This window comes from Pleurodeles waltl, chromosome 2_2, assembly GCF_031143425.1.
Source record: "Pleurodeles waltl isolate 20211129_DDA chromosome 2_2, aPleWal1.hap1.20221129, whole genome shotgun sequence".
Classification (NCBI taxonomy): Eukaryota; Metazoa; Chordata; class Amphibia; order Caudata; family Salamandridae; genus Pleurodeles; species Pleurodeles waltl.
In genome coordinates this window covers 459354963-459373579 of record NC_090439.1, presented here as the reverse complement: position 1 = coordinate 459373579, position 18617 = coordinate 459354963, and the positions used below count along the sequence as shown (strand labels likewise).

At 45.7% G+C, this 18617-nt stretch overlaps 1 protein-coding gene across 2 annotated transcripts in view; it reads left to right on the top strand.

The window, feature by feature from the left end:
- CEP192 (centrosomal protein 192) overlaps window positions 1–18617 on the top strand; it is a 1702116-nt gene that overhangs the window by 1398582 nt on the left and 284917 nt on the right. For both annotated transcript variants that reach the window (XM_069219927.1, XM_069219928.1), the window contains one exon: window positions 13290–13385. In XM_069219927.1, coding sequence (XP_069076028.1) covers window positions 13290–13385 — 96 coding nt within the window. The remainder of the gene's footprint in view (window positions 1–13289; window positions 13386–18617) is intronic.

Here is an 18617-nt window from a genome sequence, read left to right as displayed (position 1 = left end):
TTTTAACAGGAAGTACTGGCCTTTCTGGCCAAAGGATCCATTGAGAGAGTGTCAGCATCAAAAGTAGGTTACACTTGCTATTCCTGCTACTTTTGATGCCAAAGAAATATGAAGGCCTCCTTCCTATCTTAGATCTGTGCCCTCTCAATATCATCTTGAGAAAGGAAAAAGTAATGAGCATCAAAAAGTCATGATGCTCACCCTGGCTTAGGTCTTAACAGCCCTCATCCCTGGAGATTGATGAAAGGTCTCTGAAGCTGGTGCAGGGCCACTATGAGGCACCACTTGGGAAAGTACTGCACAGATAAGTTCAGAGGTGGTTCTTTGGAGTTCTCTCAGAGTGTCGAGGTCGCAAGGGGTGTGGACCCTTAGGGCACAGAAGGTTCTTTGTTGCAGGGCACAGGGCGGCTGGATGCAGAGTGGATCGAGCCAGGAGCTGTGCGCAAAGATGCTCTTTGGAGCTAGAGCTAAGTCGGTTCAAGGGTCATTTGCAGGTCAACAGGGGCCCTCTGGCAGGAGGTCGGGGTGTTCCTGAAGTCCCTCGACTGGGGCTTCCTCCTGGTCCTTTTTCAGCCTGGGGCAGGCTGGTGTTTCTGGTGTCCGGCGTTGGCTGACCAATATCCAGGGTATTGGTATGGTTTGACCACTGGAGGGCGCGGTGCCACCAAACTTGGCACACTTGCAGGGTTTTTCCTTGCAGTTGTTGGTGTGTTGTGTGGTCTAGCTGTGACTTCCGGTTCAGGAGTTAGTGATTGGTCAGTGAAGTGACCCTCACTGGCTTGTTGGTTACTTGCTGTTGCAGAGCCGTACCTCCATTCTCGAGGGAGTTCTTTGGCGACTTCCGAAGCCTGGAGGTCCTCTGGGTTTCGTTAGAGGTTTTCAAATAGTCCAGCAGCTCCTCAGCGGTGATTGTGGGGTCCTGGGTGCAGCTGACAGGGTTTGGCGCCTTTTCTTTGTTGCCGTAGGTCCACAGTTCCCATGCCTTGTATCTTCTTGGTGCTAGTCTTCTTTTGTCCATCAAATATGATTTCCTGGTCTAGGGATGCCCTCTAAATACTGAATTTAGTGGGCATTTTAGGGGGAACCTGGTAGTATCCAATTGGGACACCTATCCGTGGGTGGCTACACCAACTATAGTGACCACTTTCTGTGGGAAGGGTCACTTCCTTAGCCCGATTGGCTATTTTCCTTCCACCTAAGGCGGAGGAAAATTAAAGGAAGTGCCGACCTCGCAGGCAACACCTTAAGGGTAGTGCATGCCAGGGAGGGGGCCCACTCCCCCTGCAGTGTAGTTTCCTGCCAAAAGTGTGGGTCTGCAAGGAGGTTGACCATTTGCTGCTTGCAGCAGGCCTCAGGTCGAGTTTCAAAGGCGGTACGCCCTTTGAAGCTTGTCACCAGGACAGTGCACATTACTGAGGAGAGGGGATGTTAGCACCTCCATCCAGGAAGGGCATTGTTCTACAAACCAGAGAGACTGATCTTTCCCCCAAGGTTTGTAGATTGGGTGTCTAGAGGTGACAGGCTAGATGAGACCAGTCAGCAACCATGCCAGGGTAGTTAGCTTTTGCAGGGGGGCCTCTAAGGTAGCCCTGGGGTACATTTAGGGAGAAATCGAATACTGGTACCAGTTTGAATTCATCATTCTGGGTGTTTGTTCCCAAACAACCCAGGGTTCAGAGTGGCCATCATGTAGCTGTGAAACTCGTGTTGACCAGTGTCCAGCACATGTATCAAAATGGCTGCCCTGTTCAATCACTTTCTCCCCGGGTTGGCAAGGACACAGTGGGGGCAAAGTGCTCATGCAGCTATGCCCTCACATAAGGGGCACCCTGCCTCTGGGCTGGAAGGCCTGCCAGAGGGGTGTATTACCCATAGTGTATGGTGGACAAGGCACACAGGCTGTGTGCCATGTCAAGTTTGTGTTTTTAGGTTTGCGCCAGGACACTCAGCCTGCAATGGCAGTGCTGGGTACATCTGGATGCATGGCCCTAGAGGGTGGCACAATCAGTACTGCTGCCCTCAGGGGCCTATCCTTGGTACTTAAGTACCCAGGGCATGATGTACTATCTACTAGGGACTTATAATAGCAGCTAAAGGTGTATCCAATTGTGCCAATGCATCACAACAGTTTTAGGAAAAGAGCTCTGGCTCAGGGAGCCTGGTTAGCAGGGGCCCTGGGCACTACAATTTCTAGGCTACATCAGGCAACGGGTGGGTGCTAATCATGTCAGAAAGATGCCTTTTCTCACACTATGAGACTAACTGAGGCTGCTAGGTCTCAATGCTTCTTTCATCCTATTGGAAAAACATGTCAGTTGGCATTTGTGGGCTCTGTGGTGACACTTTAAGAACCAGTGGGCACAGTATCAGGGAAATCATTCCGACATGGTCCAGATATTGGAGGGTACTTTAAAAGACCTGCAGTGGTGGCTCATGGAACACAATTGGGCCAATGGCAGACCTCTCTCATATCCCCACCCAGAGCTCACAGTGGTGACAGATGCCTCACTCTTGGTCTGGAGTGGTCATCTGTGAGATGTGGAAATAAGAGGACTTTGGTCTCCAGCAGAGACCGGGCATCATATCAACCTACTGGATCTCTGGGTAATCTGGTTGGCATTGAAAGCTTTTTTTCCTTTGATCTAGGAAAGGCTGTTGCAGGTGTTAACATACAAAACCAGTGCCATGGGGTACTGCAAGAAACAGGGCGAGGTGTTGGTCATGGGCCCATTGTCAAGAGTCCCTGCATTTCTGGACATGGATGGAATGTCGGGGCATTTCCCTGGTGGTTTAATATCTGGTGGGCTCTTTTGAATGCCAAAATGGAGAAACTTAGCTGCCAATGACAGGTGGATCATAAATGGCATCTTTGTCTGGGGGTGGGGCAAGGCCTCTTCCGAGATTGAAGAGAGCTTTGGTTACATCTGCTCAGCGCCACTCAAAAAGCACAATGTTAGCACTTCTGTGCACTGGAGCTTTTAAGGCGGCTCTCGCTAAGAGACTCATTTCATCTCCAGTGGAGCTCAGGACTCCTATGCTTTTTTTCTGCTGATACCTCTCATGTCCAGAGTTCTCAGGAAGATCAAGAACGACTCGGCCCAAATCATCTTAGTTACTCAGGACTGGGCACGGAGAGTATCGTAACCTGAACTTCTGAGCATGAGCAGCTGTCCTTCAGTGAGGTTGCCCATTCAAGAGCATGTTCTGTCGCAGCAGCACGTTAGAGTACTGTACCTGAACTGGTTCACTCTCATCATGCTTGGAGATGAACGGGGACAGTTGAGGGTGTTTGATCTCCCTCCTGAAGTATGTGATGTAATTCTGACAAACAGGCATCAATCTGTGCCTCTCCGTGGGACAAGGTTGTAGTGTGCATGTAAAACATGTCTGTCTGCACTCTTGTCTGAAGTTCGCTTTTTCCCTCTATCTCTAGGCCGGCATAGGTTTCTTTGGGGACAGTGAAAGGATATCTGTCCACCATTTCAGCCTTTCTTTTGTTGCTGGATCCGCCTTCCCTGTTTATCACCTTTTGTGACTAGATTCCCTAAAGGTTTAGAGCATGTGGCCTCCTGCGCCTTTTATTATGCCACAAAGATACTTGAATTTGGTTCTCACCTTCTTCATGTGTTCCCCTTTTGTGACCGATGCATGGTGCCCTCAATGGCTATTAACAATCAAGACTGTCCTCTTTGTGGCAATAACATCTGCCAGGAGGGTTAGTGAATTGCAGGTGCTTTTAGTTAAACCTCCATACACTTCATTCTTCCCAGACAGGATAGTTCTTGGAACTCGAGCATTCTTTTTGCCAGAGGTGCTCACACCTGTTCACACCTGTTCACATCTGGCAGAGCATGACTCTCTCTACCTTATTCCCCCTCTTCATCCTTCTAAAGAAGAGACTCCACCAGCTGGATCCAAACAGAGCTTAATCGTTATATATTGAACGCACCAATGAATTCTGGGTGGATGATTAACTGTTTGTTGGATTTGCAAGAGCAAAGAAAGGGGAGGTAATTCAGAAGAGAGCCATCTCTTGATGAATTATCCTCTGTATTAGGATCTGCTTCACAGTGGCCAAGAAGCAGCCCCCTGAGGGCTTAAGAGCTCATGCCACCAGAGATGCAGCTGTGACCACTGCGTTGGCTAGAGGAGTCCCAATCCTGGACATCTGTCAGGCAGCTACATGGTCATTGCTGCACACATTTGCCAAACACTGCTGCTTCAACTTTCCAGTCTGGTGAGCTAGGCATTTTGCCCATGCAGTCCTTCAAGACTATTAGTTTAAAACAGTCTGCAGACACCTCCGGGGAGAGTTTTTTTTTTAAATGTATTTTATGGTAAGAAATCTGTGGCTAGAAATCTCTTTAAGATGAATAAGTTACTTACCTTTGGTAACGGTTTATTTGGTAGAGACTCCACCTAGCCACAGATTCTTACCCCCCCACTAGTCATTTTTCTTCAGCTTGGGTCTGTGCTTCTGGTTTGGGAAAAAGTCAAGAACTGAGGTCACTGTGGTCAGATGGCCTAATATAGGCAACAGGTTTATCACTTTCCGCTTAGACGATGCCACGCAGAGCTAACCGACTCCACCTACCGGTGCACAATGGGAATTGTTGGAGAAAAAAAATTCCAGGGGCAGTCTGATGCCTTGGAATATTCTAAGGTGAGGAATCTGCAGCTAGAAAGAGTCTCTACTAAATAAAGCATTAACTGATCTGCACATAAAGGTATCTGTCAGGAGACAAATCTTCTTAACTTTGGTAACCGTCTTTCTGATGGATACTCTGTCTACCTGCATATTCCTCACTGACGCTCTGTCCTTCCCTTTCATGGCTGGTATACGAAGTAAACCTTAAGAGAAGGGGCCAGTTTTGTATTTTTTCTTCATCTGATTAATCCTATATCGTTCTCATCCATTCAACTCAAAAGTGTATTAAAAAAATGGAAGGAATGGCCATTAGTGCATTGACCATGGTTGTTTATGGCATCATTGAATTCATGAAGGTGTCAGAGTGGAGCCTGCGACCTCCACAGGAGTGAATAGCCAATGAAAAGTAACTAGATTCAGCCAGGCGCCTTAGCTATTCAGAAGATGCAGATCTACAGGTAGATAGAATATCCCCCAGAAAAACTTGAGCGAAGATAAGTAACTTTTTTGCCAGTTGCTTTCTTTCTGCACGTTCGTTTGGGGATTAGAAGCTAGCTCCTAAGCTTTTTCTCAAACTTCTTCACCAGTTTAGGAAAGTACCTCCTATGACATGGTCAACCCCCCCCCACACACACTTTTAGCCTGGTTTTGGTTGTAATTTCAACTGAAAGTGCACTGGGTTCCTGCTAACCTTTAGCACCCAAAGTAAGTCCCTAGTCAGTGGTACCCCTGGTATCTATGGCCTACCTAGAGCCTGGGGTACTAAGGAGGGTCCCTAAGGACTGCAGCATGAATTGTGCCACCCTAAGGGACTCCTCACTAAGCACATAACAGGCTGCGTGTCTTGGTGCAGACAAAAGTGAAAACACGATATGGCACACAGCTTGTGTGCCATGTCCCCTAAATACTCCATGCAATATATGCAAGTCACCCCTCTATTAGGCCTTACAGTCCTAAGGCAGGGTGCATTATAGTACATGCGTGGGCATATCTGCCTGAGCAGATATGCCCGTCTTTGTCGATTCTTAGACATAGTAAATGACCAGGGAAGCCATTTTTAACTGCATGTGCTGGACACTGGTCACTATGCGTTGCCCACCTACATGATTGCTTCTCTGAATATAGGGATGTTTGGTATCAAACATCTCATATTAATAAACCCTCACTGATGCCTGTAAGGGATGTATTAATAACTGCACCCATAGGACATTTTAGAGGGGCCCCCTGAAAACCTCCCAGCTATTAGTGGATTGACTGACTGTTCCTGATCAGTTCAGCCACATTGGACGCGTTTCTGGCCCGCAAGGTAAGAGCCAGCACTCTTGAGAAACAGACAGAAGCCTGCACTTGGTGTCCATGTTAGCACCTCACCCAGGCAGGGTGGACATTGAAGGGCGGGAAGCGTCAAAGGCCTAACTGCCTTTGTAATGTGACCCAGGTTTCTCCAGATAGTGGAGATGAACAACCCACCAACCCCCTTTCCTGACCCCACTTTTGGCGGCAGCGCAGGTGGTAAAATTAGGCAGATTAGGTGGTGTGCCCATTTCATGCCCGGCCCATCCCTAAGGTGGACGAGCTGAAGTGGACACCAGTTTTTAAATTACTCCCTCTTGTTTGGAAGGAACTAAGCCACTAGATTAAGGGTTATGCGAACTTCCCAGCAGGAGTGGTCATAGAAAGGTTGTAGTCAACCTAAAGGTGAGCAGCCCATTGGCTACCGCCTGGCACTCCCTATAATATTCCTAAATTCAGTATTTTTGTGGCAACCCTGAACCCTAGAACTCAGATCCTGACGACTTAAGTAGCAAAGGACAAAGAATAGTTGTACCTGCAGAAGAGGAAATGAAGCAGCAGCTGACTTGGTACCAGCCCCACTGGCCTCCTTGCTGACCTCAACACGCTCTGCCCAAAAAGACGGCTCGTCCTGCAGCTCAGCTACCAAGAAACCCAGGAGGACTGCCTGCCTTCCATAAAGGCTGAAGACTCCTGTGAGCAGCCTCTGCAACAAAGTATCAAGAAAGGACTCAGATCTTCCATTTAAAACATAAATTGAAATTGATTTATTAATTAATTTAACAATCAGGAGGTACAAGTGAAGCATAGTTTCAAGGAGAGGCAATAAGCACTTCAATGAAAATTAGTGAACTGCTACTGAGCCCCTTGGTGTGTAGAGAGTATTTGAAACTGTGAAAAGGGGTTACTATATCAGTAGAGTTGTGGGAAAATGGCAGACAGTGGCCAGGGTGCTTAGCAGAAGGGATGAGCCGTTGCAGGAATTGTAAATAGTAGTAGTGGGAGCAGTAAATCAGTAATTGTTAAATTCGCAGAAGAGGTATGCCAGTGTGTTTGATAGGTTGCAGTGTTTCCACAATAGTGGATATTTACCTGCATACATGCAGAAGATGAGAGATCAGGGAACCTTTATTAGCACGGTTAACCAGATCACCTTCTAATGTTGTGGTATTTCTGAAATGCACAATACATCAGAGTAGACATTACGGGACAACATTAGTATTAACGTCCGCTTTTGAGAATATTATACTAAATTGTACGGGGTTAATATGGAGCCTTTTGCTTCCCTAATTGAGGACTACTCAGGCAGGTTAATCCTCCCAATGGTTATAGAGGAGGCTGCTAAACTTTTGGGAACCCTTTAACTTTAGGAAAAATTAAACAGGTCTTGGAGCAATTGACTTTCAGGAGAATCCCTGGTATAGACCGTTTGTCAAGTTTTATCACACGTCAACTGAGATTCTAGCGTCTCATCTGTGTAAGATGTACTTAGTGGCCTGGTATATGGGTAGACTCCCTGACTACAAGTGAAGCATTGCTAATCCTGATCTTTAAGGTACACAGGGATGGAGCTGATTGCTCCTTATACAGGCTTCTGTCACTAAACCTCAGCTACAATTTTGAGCAAAGTATTAGTCCTGAGACTACACCTGGATGTGACATCGCTAAAACCAAGGGGCAAGAATGGTTTCATACCTTTAAGACATACGGCCATTAATGTTATACGCTTCATGAAAATAATGGATGAAATGCCATAGGATATATGCCCCAGCGCCATACTCCTAATGGTTGATCTAAAAGAGATATTTGATTCCCTCAGTTGGGAATTTCTATTTGAGGTCCTCAGAAGTATGGGTTTGGATGAAAACTGGAACCTGGCCACTTGGGGTCAGGCTCCTATACTGTAATGCTTCAGCTATAGTGTGAGAAAGGAGCCTCTTTTTAGCATGGCTACCCCCATTTTGTCCTGTTTGTCAAGTGTGTTTTACTTTGTCACTGGGACCCTGCTAGCCGGGACCCCAGTGCTTATGGTTTGTGGCCTACTTGTCAGTATGTTTCACTGTATTTGTCAGTATGCTTGACTGTGTAACTGGAGTCCTGCTAACCAGGACCCCAGTGCTTATGCTCTCTCTGTTCCCAGATTTGTCCCTACATACTGGTAACCCAGTATTTCATCCCAAATTGGCATACTGGTGCCCCCTTATAAGTCCCTAGTATATGGTACTTAAGTACCCAGGGCATTGGGGTTCCAGGGGATCCCTATGGGCTGCAGCATTACATTTGCCACCCATACGGAGCCCATGCAAAGGCTTCTACATGATTGCCATTGCAGCCTGTGTGAAATGGTGCATGCACCATTTCACAGCCACTTACACTGCACCAGATCAGTTATAAGTCACCTATATGTCAGGCCTTCCCACCCTGAAGGCTAGGCGCAAAGTTGCTGTGTATGAGGGCAGAGGTGCCCCCACGTCACCCCAGACTTCGTGAGTGCGGAGATGCCATTTTACGCGTGCACTGGACATAGGTCAATACTATGTACAACTTCACAATGGTAACCCTGAGTATGGCCATGTAAGGTGTCTAACTACTGGGAATTGTACCTCAATACTGATTCTAGTATTGGTTGTACAATCCCATGCACTTTGAGGGGGCCACAGTGGACCCCTAGTACTGCCAAACCAGCCTTGTGAGGTTTTCCAGGGAGCCCCAGCTGCTGCCACCTCACAGACAGGGTTCTGCCCTCCTCTTGCTTGAGCAGCTCAAGCCCAGGAAAAGACAGAGCAAAGGATTTCCTTTGGGAGAGGGTTGGTACACCCTTTCCCTTTGGAAATAGGTGTTACAGGCATGGGAGGGGTCGCCTCCTAGAGCCTCTAGAAATGCTTTGAAGGGCACAAATGGTGCCCTACTTGCATAATGCAGTCTACACCGGTTCAGAGACCCCCAGTCCCTGCTCTGGCATGAAACTGGACAAACGGAAGGAGAGTGACCACTCCCCTGTCCATCACCACCCCAGGGGTGGTGCCCAGAGCTCCTCCAAGGTGTAGGAGGTAGAGGTAAGAGCTTGCCTCCGCACGCAAGACAGTACCCCGTGCACCGCGTGACTTGCAGTTGCCAAGGCTTGTGTGCGGCCTTCCAAGACGTTCTTTGTGCACAGCACAGCAGTCCATCCTGTGACACACAGCTTCCAGAGTGGTTCTCTGGCGGCATGGGATCCCTTTGTGTTGTGCTGTGTGGGCCTCCATGTGCACCTTCTTTATCCCCATGCTGTGGGACTCCTATGTGTGCTACCTGGTCTACTGAGGGCTCTCTGAGTTGCTGAGAGTCCCCTCTGTCTCCCCCTCCTGGGTAGAGGCCACCAGGTCCCTCCTGGTCCCAGGCAGCACAATTTTCCGCTAACCATGAGCGTTGCGTGTGCCGAGGCTTGTTGGCAGAATCCAGCAACACAAACCAGACTGCAATTATCCATCCGCGTAGGACATCTTCTGCACCAACCAGGAACCTACATCTCTCTTATTGGGTGCATAACCGAGTTTGTCCTCTCACCAGTGGTTCTTCTTTTTGATCTTCATCTGGGTTAGCAGGTGCTCCTGTTCTCCCTGGACTCTTCAGTGCTTCTCGGACTTGGTCCCCTTCTTCCACAGGTCTTCAGGTCCAGGAATCCATCATTGGTATCTTGCAGTCTCTTCTGATTCTTGCATAATCGTATATCACGACTTCTTGTGTGTTTCAGGAAACTTACTGTGATTACTAATGTGTTCCCTGGCTCTGGGGTGGGTTCTATTACTTACCTTTGGTGTTTTCTCACACTCCCAGCACCCCTCTACACACTCACTTGCCTAGGAGGGAAACCAACTATTTTAGTATATGGTTTGTGTTCCTCCTAGGCCCATTGCAATCTATTGCGATTTTCACTATTTGCACTGTTTTCTGACTGTTTGCGTACCTGTTTTTGGAATCTAGTGTATACACCGTGTGTATTACTTACCTCTTAAGGGAGTATAGTCTCTAAGGTATTTTTGGCATGTCACCAAAATAAAGTACCTTTATTTTTGCAACACTGAGTATTTTCTTTCTTGTGTGTGAGTACTGTGTGACTACAGTGGTATTGCAAAAGCTTTGCATGTCTCCTAGTTCAGCCTTGGTTGCTCTGCTACAGCTACCTCTAGACAGCCTTGCTTCTAGACACTGCCTACATTTCACAAATAAGGGATAACTGGACCTGGTATAAGGTGTAAGTACCTTTGGTACCCACTACAAACCAGGCCAGCCTCCTACATATAGTCAAAACAGATAGGGAATTCCTTCCGTATATCCAATTTATTGGGATACGAGGCAAGGTTGCCCACTTTTCTCGCTGTTATTTTGTCCTGGCCATAGACCGCATTGCAAAGGAACTGCAAAAGGAAAACAGAGCCAGCTGTTTACTTTGCAGGATAGCTGCATGTTTCATCACTATATACTAACAACAAGTTATTTTTTTGAGAAACGGAATGCAGGTCTTAGAACCCGTGGTAAAACATTTAAAAGAATTTGGCAAGTCATCTTGCTTCCACGTTAACTGGCTAACAACATGTGCTTTCCTCAAGATACTGAAAAGGCAGACCGGACCTAAATGATTAGAGTCTATCGGCATCATGTGGGAACATACACATTCTGATACTTTGGAGTGAGGCTCTACCATAACCATGAAGATCTGATGGTGGGCAACTTAGGGGCCACAATACGGAACTTAAGGAGTAGCATTGACTTCAGGCAAACTCTACAAATGTCTGTCATGGGTAGCCTGACATAGAGAAGTCTCTGAGGAACTTAATTTGAGCTGAGGGCCACCATAGAACAGCTTTAAGACCACTAAAACGGCTGAACTAGACTACATGGGTCTTTAGACGACAAAGGTTAAATTTTGGGGAGAATCCTTCATCTACCAAGAAAAGCTGCGTCCACAAATATTCTGACTATCGTCACTCTTAGGTGCTGGGCGTGTTGCATGCGTAGGACAGCGTACTGACCGCTCTGTGCCCCATCATACCTTTAGTGTGATTCCCGAATGACAGAGTGGTAAGGCCTCAAATGCTGGTCAGAAGTCAGTCTGACTAAGGTTGGTGATTTGTAGTTGTTGCTCCTCACAAGCTTGTTGTACAAATGCGGGTTTACAATCCTTGATTTATGTGTCAATAACACAATCTGCCAAGAATAAAAGTATGACTAAAGTTTGTGACCCAGACGCCCATTTGGCTTTGCTACTGTTGTTCAGAGTAGCAACTGCCACATACTGGTGACTTGGTTCTAACTCTCCCTGTTAGAGGCAACTAAACTAGATTTATTACATATTAAGGTTAAATGGGAGGCCGAATTAGGTAGAGATCGCAGTAGCAAAGAATGGGAAAGTGTTTTGGATCACACCCGGAAGATTTCCGGAAATATGAGAACGAGTTGCACGTGATTTAATTACTTAAGTATGACTTATATGTCTCCCAAACAAATAAACATGATGATGGACAAAGTAGATACTACATGTCCTACGATGTAATTGCCATAAAGCTGGCGTCTGCCATATGGTTTGGGCCTGCATTGAGATAGACTATTAGATGAGTGTTGTTGAACAGCTCGAGTCTCTCTTGGATAGAGAGCTATTGTGTACACAAGATGTCTGCTTGCTGGCTCCGTTTTCACACCCTAAAACTCTAGAAGTGAGCAATAAATACATTGAACTGGCATTTAATTCTTGCCAATCGACACAAATGCAATGTGCTGGAAAGCTGATCTGTTTCCTCTCATCAACAAACAAGCATTTGCAATGCAACGGGTCTCGAATTTCTCCGAGTTAGAACTATTAGCAGTTGTAAACTCCCAACCGGACTTTTCTTGCCTCATTAAATGATAAAAAAGAGCGCGATCGCACTGCAACAGTTCACTCATAGTGAAACCTATTGGCAAAAGTGCAATTATGTACATAACCGGCAAAAGTGCAGTTAACTATGTAACAGGATTGATGTCATGCAAAGCACTTTACTTCTGCCAAGCGAGATCGCGCTGCGAAAAAAGTAGTCCACAAACCGGACGGAAAACACAGAGCCTTGTATGTTTTCAGTGCTCGGTCGCTGCGCTCGAGGAGGGCTAACCACCGCAAAAGGCATGACGTATGCATGCCTTCCACTAATGAAAGCAAGCAGATTTTAAAAGGCAAGTCCAGGAACCAATGAAAGATACTGACGTGACGTGGACGGGGCTCTGAGTCCTTTTCTAACTACTATAGCGTCTCGCAAGCAATACGCATCGCAAGTGCATGCTCGACCCTAAAAATTGAGAGATCTTGGCAGATGAGTCAACTATGAAAGCCTTGCCCTGCACCTGGATGAAAGAAGGTGTTGGCATAGATTTTCGCCACCTGTGTGCCGAAATTGCATAGAAATTTGAAAATCCAATTGGGGGGGAGGGGCGTAACAATATAAGAGTTCCTAAGAAAAATAATATGGGTATATAGATGAATTATCCTACCGTTTAAATCTCCCATTTCATTATCAACTAAGCAAGTTCTGATCACCCAACACGTTCCTAGAATATCTTGGAATTACGTTAGGTCATGATTAGATGTCAACCTGTTTAATATTATTGTCTAACTGCTAAATATGTGACTGCCTGTCTGACCTCTTTGCCTACAGTTACTTGCCATAATCTGTGATGCTAGTCCTAATTTAACCAATTTACAACATATTTGAATGTACTTCACTTGTATGCACTCTGGATGAATCACATGCCACTACATATCCGTTTGCAGTGCTTTTATAAATCAAAAGAATTAAAGAAACGACCTCTTCTAGTTGTCCCCATGGAACAACATTCATAATCCGTTGGGAAGTCCCGAACCATTATGTAACACAATATTAGCCCGTTCATTACTTACAGGGTAATACAAGGAGGAGCCAATTACGATCTCAAATATATGAAAATAAATAATTATCATGAACAAATTAGGTAATTGCTGAGTCCAGTTTATTGTTTTTTTAAGTGGCAGTGTTTACCAAAGAACAGTTTTTTTGTTTTGTTTTGAATAAGAATTTTCTCGTAAATATTTAACTTTCTAATGTGATTTTAAGTATATTTTATAGATTTCCGAGTCATTCTGAAGCTAGTCGTATTGTCCCAAAAGTCCGGTTTAATAGTCATTCAAGAAGTTTGTCACAAAAAGTATAAAATCAACGCCTTTCTTTCTGATTTTCTGTTTGTGCTTGGTAAATGTTTTCATTATTTGATTTATAAAAGACAATTTACCATAGAACACTTATTTTAAACAAAAATAGTTTGTAGAGATAGCTATTTAATACTGAATTACTTGTTGTTCCAGGAAATGAGTGTGAGTGGCGAGGTTTACAGGGCTAATTACACAGCTTTCAGATGTTCTCGTATTTATGGAGTGCTCGAAGCCGGTGAAACATTAAAGGTATTGTTAATAATTACTGCACAAATAAATCACGTTCTCTTTATTCAAAAGCGGTTGTTTGAGCTATACCATTGCGAGTTTAGCAAATAGTTGTATTGCAAATCGCGTGGCACCTGAATCTGTCTGCTCTTTTAACGGATGGAAATTATGTATTTGTATCATTACAGTTTGACTTATTTTTTTTCAAAATAAATCAATTTCCCAGTAATAAAGTGCATGCAGTAAAAGTACATTAATATATTATTTGCAATCTTATTTTTTTTATTTCTCAGATGAACCTTTTAAAAACACAGGATAAACACTTGACAATAAGCTCCGTGTATTTAATATTCTTTATTTTACGTTTAAATCTCATTGGAATGGTAAACCGAGCATGGGAAGAATGACAAAGCTTTCTTGCGAGAAGGACATCTAATGTAGCCCTATGCAATATGCTCAGTTTTTTGGCTTAACGAAGTGTTAAATAGGTAACCGCCGTCCACATTTACTTATAAAAATAGTGAACCACTATTAAAGTTGTTATTTATATTCTCCTTTGGAAATCAGGGGAAGTCTGCCAGGAAAAAAGATGAGACTGGGAATTGCAAGAGAATATCCGAAGAGATCAGAGTTCGGAGGTGGGGGGGGGGGGGGAAGGACTTGGCAGCACATGGGAAGGAACGTAGAAGGGTATTTTTTCAGGCACTTTCTGTCAGAAAAGCTTTATTTCTAATATAATTGTTACACGGATTCCTTTCCTCTGCAGGGTCAGTGGTGCCTAACCGGTCTGTCTTTTTTGGGCCCCGACTTAATCATTACTGTACTCGATGACACCCACTAAATCATTATTGGAATTTTTTAACCCCCACTGAGTCAGTACTTGAAGCCAGGGCGCCGGCGTAACACATTTCGATGATTTAAATGACAAAACGATGCACAAAAAATACAGAAACCGGCATTTATCAAACAGATAAATGAGGAAAGGAAATATTTTTTTAATTAACTTACAAATAATAAAAAAATTATCAGAAGGTTGGAGCTTGTCTAAATTCAGTTGAGACCACTCATCTATACTTTATTCTGTTGGATGCAGTTGTACTGCTCTTGCAAATCCTCGATGGATAGTAACTTAATATTTAACCACCATTTTCAAATTTCTTCACATTTACAGAACGTTTTACATTTTCACTTTGACATTTGTTTTTTTATTTACACTTTATTAAACAATCAATATTAGTTGATTTCTAAGTAGTCACAGACCCCCTGAGAAGGCTGGACCACAGATTAACAGCCACTGTTCTAGCTGCTGCCCGAGTACACCTGTCTTCAAGTCCCTTTTTGAGGTAAAAGAAGATGCCTCGTGATGGCTATCATTAATTATGCATGCAGTTTCTAGGCTTTGAGCGTGATGCTGAGGCCTGCTTTCTTTGCGTTAAAAACAAAACACACAAAGGCAACTTGGAAAGAGAAGCTTAATTTTTTATGACCTTTATAAGGGGAATATGTTGTGTTTCTTGAGTCGTGAAGGAGTTGTTCTGCTCACAAGGTGTAGGACTCTTCACAGTATTCTAATAGTGCAGGAGAAATAAAAAGACCGGTGACCAGTCCTACTCCTCACTTAAGAGGTTAAGTTCTAACTTTAGGTAACACTGGCACTGTTATTCTGTGAAACCACAGGACTCATCTTTTGAGCTATCATTCTTCATCGAGAAAGTCCATATGGAAGATTTTAAGACAGCAATGTTAAAATCATTTGACAATATGGCAGCTAAGTCTCAGATATGTAGCTTTTAGTGCGAGGTGACATGACTTGAAAGTGTTTTCACCATCATTCATGCCCCATTGACAATTTCTGTGGATGCTGTTTTTGGGCCCGGGTCATCTGCCAGCTTCTGTCATGAGGATAGTCTCTGCCAAAACAATGTGGAATACTACAACAATGGATCGGTGTACCAGATTTGGCATTGTGCATGACACAAGTTATGGCTATATTAATAGTGGGCCCAAAAACAGCAGCTTTGCGTACTCCGAAGCTGACAACTTCTTTGACTGGCATATGATGAAAATGGACAAGAGAAGGTTTGCTTATCTTTTTTTTTCTTATGAAAGCCTGTAGGAAGTTGGCTCTGTATATACTATCTCAAAGTGAGAGATAGCGTGCACAGAGTCCAAGGATTCCCCTAAGGGGTTGATAGTGGCAAAATTATATAATACTAATGCTCTATTTTGTGGTAGTGTGGTCGAGCAGTAGGCTTACCAGAGGGCAGTGGTAAACTTTTGTTTTACTCACACAGGCAATAAACAAGGAACACACACTCAAAGACTTAACTCCAGGCCAATAGCTTTTATATAGAAAAATATATTTTCTTAATTTATTTTAGAACCACAAGATTCAAGATTTGAGGTAAGTACATAAAATGCAAGGTACTTCACACAGGTAGGTAGAGAACTTTTATTTAAAACAGTAGTACACACAGTTTAGGTTAAAATGGCAATAAGCTATTTTAAAAGAGGACACAGTGCAAAAATCAACAGTTCCTGGGGGAGGTAAGTTTGGTTTAGTTTCTCAGGTAAGTAAAGCACTTACACAGTCAGTCTCCTGGGCATAGGCAGCCCGCCATTGGGGGTTCAAGGCAACCCCAAAGCCACAGCACCAGCAACACAGGGCCGGTCAGGTGCAGAGGTCAAAGAAGTACCCAAAACACATAGGTGCTATGAAGAACAGGGATGCTCCGGTCCTAGTCTGCTTAAAGGAAAGTACCTGCGTCCTCAGGGAGCAGACCAGGGGCATTTCGTAGAGCACGGGGGGGAGACACACACAAGCCCACAAAACACACCCTCAGCGGCACAGGGGCGGCTGGGTGCAGTAGGCAAATTAGGCGTCAAGGTTTGCTATTGAAAGCAAGGGAGGGACCCGGGGGTCACTTAGGTGATGCAGGCAGGGCACGGGTGGCTTCTCGGGCCAGCCACCAACTGGGCTAGGATGAGGATCGCCTGCTAGTCACTCCTGCACTGGTAGGTGGTTCCTCTCGATCCTGGGGGGTGCGGGTGCAGTGCTTGGGACAGGCGTCGGGTTCCTTGCTACCAGGCAGTCGCGGTCAGGGGGAGCCTCTGGATCCTCTCTGCAGGCGTCACTGTGGGGGTGCAGGGGGGGTCGATTCAGGGTGCCCATGTCATCATAGTCGCCTGGGAGTCCTCTCTACGGTGTTAGTTCTCCGGAACTCAAGCAGGTGCAGTGTGTGAAGAGAGTTCTTTGAAAGTTGCTTTAAGTTGCAAAGTTGTTGCAGTTTTTGAACAGTGCCGCTGTTCTCTTGAGTTTCTTGGTCCTTTAGGTTCAGGGCAGTCCTCTGACTCCTCAGAGGTCGCTGGTCCCTGTCGGATGCGTCACTGTGCAGGTTCTTTGAGTCTGGAGACAGGCCGGTAGGGCTGGGGCCAAGTCAGTTCTCGTTTCAGCGGGGCTTTCAAGTCAACAGTCTTTCTTGTTGTAGGTTGCAGGAATCTGATTTCCTGGGTTCAGGGTCGCCCCTAAATACTAAAATTAGGGGTGTGTTTAGATCTAGGGGGGCAGTAGCCAATGGCTACTGTCCTTGAGAGTGGCTACACCCTCTTTGTGCCTCCTCCCTGAGGGAAAGGGGGCATATCCCTATTGGGGGAATCCTCCAAACTCAAGATGGAGGATTTCTAAAGGCAGGGGTCACCTCAGCTCAGGGCACCTTAGGTGCTCTCCTGACTGGTAGGTGACTCCTCCTTGTTTTTCTCATTATCTCCTCCGACCTTGCCGCCAAAAGTGGGGGCAGTGGCCGGAGGGGCGGGCATCTCCACTAGCTGGGATGCCCTGGGGTGCTGTAACAGGAAGAAGCCTTTGAGGCTCACCGCCAGGTGTTACAGTTCCTGCAAGGGGAGGTGGGAAGCACCTCCACCCAGTACAGGCTTTGTTCCTGGCCACAGAGTGACAAAGGCACTCACCCTATGTGGCCAGAAACTCATCTGGTTGTGGCAGGCTGGCAGAAACTGGTCAGTCTAGCACTAGGAGTTGGACTGGTATTCACGGGCATCTCTAAGATGCCCGCTGGGTGTATTTCACAATAAATCCCACACTGGCATCAGTGTGCATTTATTGTGCTGAGATGTTTGATACCAAACTTCCCAGATTTCAGTGTAGCCATTATGGAACTGTGGAGTTCGTAATTGACAGACTCCCAGACCATATACTCTTTAAGGGCTACCCTGCACCTACAGTGTCTAAGGTTTTGCTTAGACACTGTAGGGGCATAGTGCTCATTCAACTGTGCCATCACCCGTTGTATAGTGCACCCTGCCTTAGGGGTGTAAGGCCTGCTAGAGGGGTGACTTACCCATGCCACAGGCAGTGAGAGGTGGGCATGGCACCTTGAGGGGAGTGCCATGTCGACGTTGTCATTTTTCTCCCCACCATCACACACAAGCTGTTAGGCAGTGTACATGTGCTGAGTGAGGGGTCCCCAGGGTGGCATAATACATGCTGCAGCCCTTAAAGACCTTTCCTGGCCACAGGGCCCTTTGTACCAGGGGTACAATTTACAAGGGACTTATCTGTAGGCCAGGCCTGTGCCAATTGTGGGAACAAAGGTACAGTTTAGGGAAAGAACACTGGTGCTGGGGCCTGGTTAGCAGGGTCCAGCACACTTTCAATCATAACTGGCATCAACAAAAGGCAAAAAGTCAAGGTATAACCAAGCCAAGGAAGACATTTCCTTACACAACCCCCCCCCCCCCCCCCCCCCCCCCCCCCCCCAAAAAAAAAAAAAAAAAAAAAAAAAAGAGGATGAGACGAACCTTTTCCAAGAGAGTCTTTTTTTTTTTTTTTTAGAGGAAGAACCTGGAAAGGCCATCTGCATTGGCATGGCCAGCCCCAGGTCTGTGTTCCACTACAAAGTTATTTCCCTGTAGGGATATGGATCACCTCAACAGTTCAGGGTTTTCTCCTTTCATTTGCATCAGCCATCTGAGAGGTCTGTGGTCAGTTTGAACTGTGAAGTGAGAACTAAAAAGGTATGGTCTCAACTTCTTCAGGGACCAAACCACAGCAAAAGCCTCCCTCTCAATGGCACTCCAACTCTGCTCCCTGGGGAGTAACCTCCTGCTAATAGAAGCAACCGGTTGATCAAGGCCATCGTCATTTGTTTGGGACAGGACTGCTCCTATCCCATGTTCAGAGGCATCTGTCTGCACAATTAACTGCTTAGAGTAATCTGGAGCTTTCAAAACTGGTGC